Source organism: Brachionichthys hirsutus, chromosome 1, assembly GCF_040956055.1.
Source record: "Brachionichthys hirsutus isolate HB-005 chromosome 1, CSIRO-AGI_Bhir_v1, whole genome shotgun sequence".
Classification (NCBI taxonomy): domain Eukaryota; kingdom Metazoa; phylum Chordata; class Actinopteri; order Lophiiformes; family Brachionichthyidae; genus Brachionichthys; species Brachionichthys hirsutus.
This window is the reverse complement of record NC_090897.1, coordinates 5,390,402-5,397,267: the sequence shown is the minus strand read 5'-3', so window position 1 is coordinate 5,397,267 and position 6,866 is coordinate 5,390,402. Positions and strand designations below refer to the sequence as shown.

Here is a 6,866-nt window from a genome sequence, read left to right as displayed (position 1 = left end):
TTTCATTATACTCAAAGGGGGTAAATAAACAACCCCCCCCCCCCCCCCCCGCAGGCTGCCGCTGACTCCTACCTGCATATTGTCGGAATTATCGCTCTGATTTGTTCTCATCGGGATTCCACTGGAAGCTTCTCCTGAGGATTAACTTTATTATTTGAAATACTTTCTGGATTGCGTGGGGGGGGTAGAGGCGCACAGGACAGACGCCGCTTTGACTCTCCTGCGCGTCACAAGCTCACCTCGCCGGTGGCACAACGGAGTTGTTGTTGTTGTTGTTTTTTGGGGACATATTTCTCCATGACTGTTTGAACCGGGCGCTGCACGGACCGGACCGGCGGAGCGTTCGCTGCTTGCTGAGGGGCTGTCAGCACCATGGCACGTCTGTGCGCGTTCCTGCTTCTCTCTCTGCTCACCTGCCAGGTATGCTCAGCCACGCTTTTTTTTGTGTGTGTGTGTGTGTGTGCGTGTGTGTAAATGCACATGTCCCGTAGCGCGTAGTGGGGGGGTTCCCCGTCCCGTAATCGATAACGTGTAATCGGTTCCAGGTTCTGTGCTCCGACTGTTCGAGCTGAAGCTGCAGGAGTTCCTCAATAAGAAGGGGCTTCCCGGGAACGCGAACTGCTGCCCGGGAGGCGCTGCCTCTCACCCGCACCAGCAATGCGCGTGCAAGACGTTCTTTCGGGTCTGTCTGAAGCACTATCAGGTCAACGTGTCCCCGGAGCCCCCCTGCACGTACGGCGGGGCCGTGACTCCCGTCCTGGGCTCCAACTCCTTCCAGGTGCCGGAGACCAACGCAGACAGCTTCACCAACCCGATCCGCTTCCCCTTCGCCTTCACGTGGCCGGTGAGTCTCCCGGTACACCGATCCGATGACGTCACCGCCCTAAACCCTGTCCCGACGATTTGCGCTATGATTCCAATGTAATTGTTCTTTGGTGTGTGTGTGTGTGTGTGTGTGTAGGGCGCGTCACGTGGTGTATACTTTATGAGACTTGTATGTTAAATGTTTATGGCAGACCATAAATCTATATTCTAGGCTTATTCCACCGGGACGCGCGCGGCGCTTTGAAGAGCGCAAAAACGCAACAGATGCGCGCAAACGCAAAAGCAGTGCGGGTCTTTGTCAGCAGTGTCTGAGGGGCTATTGTCGTAGTTCGGTGCTCTTTGGTGGGATAAAACGGGGAGGGCGTCTCTGTGTGTGTGTGTGTGTGTGATGGGGGGGGGTTCAAACGTTTCTCCCCCCCCCTCGACCAGGCTTGGTGGGAAATTTAACATCCTCTGAGTTGGCACATCATTGGCAGCGCAGCGTGAAATTCCGCCTCGTTTGGCTTCTCTCGGTTTGTTGCGGGGGTGTCAGAGTGCGGCGGCAGCAGGGGGGGGTGAAAAGGAGCAGGTAGCTCCTTATTAAGGCCCCTCATTAACAGGGGAATTAAGCTGTGAAGTTTATTGGGAGGCCTTCAGGTCGGACAGCTGGTGACTCTCTCTCTCTCTCTCTTTTTGTGTGTCTCCCTCTCCCCAGGGGACGTTTTCACTGATCATTGAGGCGCTGCACACGGACTCCCTGGACGACCTGGCGACAGGTGGGCGGCAGCCACTCTGTTCTCTAGTGTAACCCTATAGGAGGGCCAGAAGGCTTCGTTTTGTTTCACCCATGCAGGAGCACCTAATTTACTCCTGAGCAGGACAAGATGAGGTCTGATGACTGTTTAGGCACTATTATAGACAGCACACTAGTCCCGTCACCTCCTTCCTCAACAGTAGGATATATTAAAACACAGCAGATTTGATTTCACTTTAAATATAATCTCCTACAGATGGTGACGGTTTATTTATCACCTCATAGGAAGAGGCCGCCCACGGTTCCTGTGGATGCTTTTTGGCCCCTGTACTTTGGAAGCTGTTGTTAGCTGTTCTTATCGTTGTACTAACTGACCATACTGACCTTATCACAAGTGTGCGTCTCTTTTTTTTTGGTGGCGGAGATAAAGAAAAAGTTGACTGACACCAGGTGCAGCTGATGCCCTCTTTTTTTTTTAAATTCAGGCAGCAGCTTTCTATTTTGGAATCAGAATTAAAATATTTTTTTTTGTGTAACCCTTAACCTACTCCTCAAAAAAGATATGTGCTTTCAAATGCCTCAAGTATGTAACCGTCATTCCATGGAAGGAAAACAAAATAATTACAATAAGAATACAAACATAGTCCAGTAAACAAATTAGATTTTTTTATTAAGTTTTGCTCGCCTGCTCTCATGACATGAATATTCCAGAGAGCAACATGATGATGACATTCTGCTATACTACTAGTACTACTACAATACTACAAATAATAATAATAATATTCACTGATTTTGCAGACAACCCAGAGCGTCTAATCAGTAGAATCACCACGCAGCGCCATCTCACCGTCGGAGAAGAGTGGTCCAAGGACATGCAGATATCCAGCAGGACCGAGTTACGCTATTCCTACCGGTTCCTGTGTGATGAGCACTACTATGGCGAAGGCTGCTCGGTCTTCTGCAGGCCCCGAGACGATGCCTTTGGGCACTTCACCTGCGGCGAGCGTGGGGAGATTGTATGCAACTCTGGCTGGAAGGGGCCGTACTGCACTGAACGTAAGGGCCCTCGCTCATTGATCTAAGACATATTCAGGGTGCGTTCAGCGACAAGAGGACATCCGTAGGAAATGTTTAGATTCACTGATAGCTGCTTGTGTAATATATGATGGATTATCTGATGCCACATTACGGCACACGAGGAAAAACGGAGAGTAATCACAATCAGTTTAAAAAAGAAATGTGACTAAACCGTCAAAACTTTGCAAGCTACAAGCTAACAGTGACGCGAGAGTTGTGAAAAAGTTTGTAAATTACTTTTAAAAGTTAATCACCTCCCTGTCTTTATTGTTTCCTCCTCCTAATGCGGGGCCCGTGTGCAACAGGCGTCAGTTCGTTATCCCGCAGCACCAGAGGCCTCCATTCTAATGAGCTGCAGTGGCTCCTCAGTAATTCACACGCCGCGTGCCTTCCATTAGACCACTGGGGCCTCCTCACCCCAAACCTCCTCCCCGATTGGCCAAGTGGGGGTCCTGTATTGTTGAGGCGCAAGCTGGTGATTGGCCGAGCAGGGTTATGCATTGTTGTAGAGGGGGCAGCTGCTCGGTGAGAGGAGACAATGGAGCAGCTGTCTGGTGGTTAGCTCCACACAGACCAGCTGGCTCTGGGGGGGGGGGTGAGAGGAGCAGAGAAGGGAAAAGGAGAGTGTGGAAGAGGAGAGGAAGATGAGATGAGAAGAGAGCGGTATAGGGTGATGGGAGAAGAGAGGAATAGGAGGGGAGAGGGTGGATAGGAGAAGAGGGGCCATGGGTGAGGAGAGGGACTTATGACCCACGGTCCAAAAAGGAGAGAAAGGAGGCTTTGTGTGAGACACTTTTGTGTTAGCGAGTAACCAAGTTAGAGGAGAGGGACTGTAGGCTGGTCCCTCTGTTTTCCGACCAAAGATGTTGCAGCCTCCTGTTTGCCGTTCAAGTTGAAATGTAACGTTTTTTTTCAGAAACCTCGGCACAATTTGCTCCATTCAGCTGGTAGGTCTGGTATGAACTGATAATCCATTGTTGCCTTCAAACTACTTTGATTTTCCTCATTGGCAGAGATCGGATTAATGGTCTTTAAACATTGACCACAGGCCTTTGGATAAGCTCCTCTGTGAACTGGAGACTGGTGGAGGGCAAACACACAGTATGCTTCCCATGATTCACCTGCCGCTATTTGTTTCCTCCCTGCAGCGATCTGTCTTCCTGGCTGCGACGAGGACCATGGATTCTGTGATCGACCCGGAGAGTGCAAGTAAGTTAAAACAAAATGTTTTCATGTTTTAATGTTTCACAGCAGGGAGTTGCTCAGGATGATCACAAATGTTGTGCTCCCAGGTGTCGAGTGGGCTTCAGTGGCCGGTACTGTGATGACTGCATACGTTACCCAGGCTGCCTCCATGGCACCTGCCAGCAGCCCTGGCAATGCAACTGCCAGGAAGGATGGGGCGGACTCTTCTGCAACCAGGGTGAGTTCTCTCAACATTTTATACTCTGTCTGAGCAGTAACTCCTTGAAATAATCTCTTGTCTAAATGTTATTTTATTTTTGACCTTTCCAGATTTGAATTACTGCACGCATCACAGGCCCTGCCAAAATGGAGCCACCTGCACCAACACCGGTCAGGGCAGCTACACTTGCTCCTGTCTGCCCGGGTACACAGGCGCCAGCTGTGAGATCCAGGTCAGCGAATGCTCTGGAAGCCCCTGTCGCAACGGCGGCAGCTGCACGGTGAGTTACCGGTCAAGCCGAGGGAGCGGCAGGAACAAGCACGATCGCGAGCGAAGCTTCGATAACCACCAATGTGCATTATTTCCATTATAGGACAACGATAACGGCTATGCCTGCTCATGCCCACCCGGGTTCTACGGCAACAACTGTGCGTTGAGCGCCAATTCCTGTGCAGATGGGCCTTGCTTCAATGGGCATTGTGCCGACAACCCTGAAGGTGGCTACTTCTGTCAGTGTCCTATGGGATATGCCGGCTTCAATTGCGAGAAGAAGATTGACCACTGCTCCTCGGACCCCTGCAGGAATGGTATGTTGCCTCGGGAGTTTTAACATTTACACAAACGTCTTTGTGTAAATCCTAAAATCCTTCTCACTCCTCCAGGTGCAGAATGCGTCGATCTGGTGAACTCGTACCTCTGTCAGTGTCCTGAGGGCTTTTCGGGTCCTGTCTGTGAGGACAGCAGCAGCATTGCTGGATACTGTCTGTCCTTCCCTTGCCAAAATGGCGGGACATGTTTGGAGGGGGTGAACGGCTACACCTGTAACTGTCCTCCAGGTGAGACTAGGCTAGCCTTTCAGCTGTGTAGCAGTCTTGTTCTATACGCTTAAACGTTGCTCCCCCCCCCCCCCCTCCCCTCAGGATATACAGGTGAAAATTGCAGCTCGCCCGTTTCCCGCTGCCATCACAGCCCCTGCCACAACGGCGCCACGTGCCACGAGCGTGGAGGTCGCTATGCGTGTGCCTGTACTCCTGGTTACGGCGGTCACAACTGCCAGTTCCTCTTACCAGAAGCGCCCAAGGGTCAGCCGGTGGTGGATGGACCCGATCGGAGATATTCTTCTCCAGAAAGCGGAAGCGCTGAAGATGAGGAAGACGACGACAGCAGTTTCCCCTGGACCGCTGTGTGCGCTGGTGTCTTCCTCGTTCTCGTGATTCTGATTGGATGCTCAGTGCTCGTGGTCTATGTTCGGGTCAAGCTGCAGGAGCGGCACAGTCAACATGGCGACAGCGTCCACGGCGACAGCCGCGACACCATGAACAACCTGACGACCACCAACAATCGGCTCCGCGGTGACAAGGAAGTCGGCACTGTGATGACGGCATCAATTAAAAACACCAACAAGAATGCGGATTATCATTCAGACCTCGCCGGATCACTGGGCGGTCTGAGCGGGATCAGCGGCTTCAATGGATCAGAGAAGAACGGCTTTAAATCCCGCTACCCTAGTGTGGAATACAACCTGGTGCTCGAGCTCCGGCCCGAGGAGGAGCGTGAAGTGCCGCAGGTTAAATGTGAAATGCCGGAGGAGCCCGACTCAGAGGAAGGACACAGGAAAAGACAAAGCAGGTCAATTATTGTCGAAATGTGTATTTAACACTGTTTTGGAATTTTATGAGCCCAGCTATTGCTAAGCATGGTTAAAAACTCAAACCTGCCGCACTGCATGGCATCAAACCACGTGGCACGTGAAGGAGAGCGTTTCTGAATCTGTTGGTTCTTCTTATTCCCACAGTGAAGCGTCTGAAAAGGATTCACAAGATTTGCCGAGCTGCAGCGAAGCAAAATATCAGTCATCCTGCGATTTAAACTGTCAGACAACAAGCGATCTGAAATGCCAGTCAACCAGTGATTCCGAATGCTGCAGCGACACCAAGTACCAGTCCGTCTACATCATGTCAGACCAAAAAGATGAATGCGTCATTGCAACAGAGGTGAGTGCATGTAAACAGTAACTTTGTGCAGAACACTTGTAAAAGCCACCAGGAGGCAACACACTAAAGTTTGGTGTCTTTTACAGGTATGATAGCAGACACCAGATCAGACCAGTTTCCCTCTGGTGGATGGAGGCCCGACACGCCTCAGGCCTGAGCAGTCGAGCTCAGATTGTCTCCAGGAGGTTTTACATCTGTAGTTTTCTGCTCTGTTGCCTGCTGGGATTCACCAACGGACTTAAAGCCAAGGCTCCACCGTGCCAGAGTGGAGACAGCTTGAACTTGGCAAGGACTAAGTACTACAGCAGTACTACGAGTGGATGATCGGGCATATTTGACCTTCAATGGATGTGGGCCTGATGCCGACTCAGCGCTATGGAAGAAGCTCCAGAAGACAGCGCTAGCGCTCGCAGAAACGTTGTACAGCGCCGCCGCAGCAGCGCTCACGTGGATAAGCGGTATTTGCTGGAGAGCTGATGAAGAGCTTGTCTGACATTTGTTACAGTAATGGAAGATTTACTGCTTGTACCGGGATGAACTCTTCACTCCTAATGGAGTATTGATTTGGATGTCGACCAATAATATTGTAGTACCATAGAGTACTGATTGAATGAACGTTTTAGTACCATTGGTGTACTGTTAGATGCTGTGGTTTTACAACGTAGAGTAAAAGCTGTCACGGTTATTGGACGGTTCGTGTTCTGTGCAGTGCTCCACAGTTAAAGATGAGGTATTGGCTACAGCACGGATTCCTGTGCTTCATTTCTATGCAGCAGCTGCTCTTGTTGTCTGTTAAGAATTCATAAAAAACAACAACAACAACAATTTAAGC

General features: G+C 50.6%; 1 protein-coding gene across 1 annotated transcript; it reads left to right on the top strand.

Annotated features, from left to right (window-relative positions):
* Window positions 1-372: 372 nt before the first annotated feature.
* dld (deltaD) lies at window positions 373-6,358 on the top strand. Its single transcript, XM_068741065.1, has 12 exons — window positions 373-444; window positions 569-844; window positions 1,520-1,580; window positions 2,357-2,614; window positions 3,784-3,844; window positions 3,928-4,058; window positions 4,151-4,320; window positions 4,414-4,627; window positions 4,703-4,876; window positions 4,961-5,669; window positions 5,836-6,034; window positions 6,080-6,358. The coding sequence occupies exons 1-12, from the start codon at window positions 373-375 to the stop codon at window positions 6,356-6,358; spliced, it is 2,604 nt and encodes an 867-aa protein (XP_068597166.1).
* The last annotated feature ends 508 nt before the right edge of the window (window positions 6,359-6,866 follow it).

What these genes read in the sequence shown, in the direction of transcription:
- dld (XM_068741065.1), top strand. Translation starts at nt 373, where the DNA reads ATGGCACGTCTGTGCGCGTTCCTGCTTCTCTCTCTGCTCACCTGCCAG. An exon ending in GCTCAGCCACGCTTTTTTTT is followed by an intron (nt 445 to 568) that starts GTGTGTGTGTGT and finishes CGACTGTTCGAG; the next exon opens with CTGAAGCTGCAGGAGTTCCT. An exon ending in CACCTGTAACTGTCCTCCAG is followed by an intron (nt 4,877 to 4,960) that starts GTGAGACTAGGC and finishes CCCTCCCCTCAG; the next exon opens with GATATACAGGTGAAAATTGC.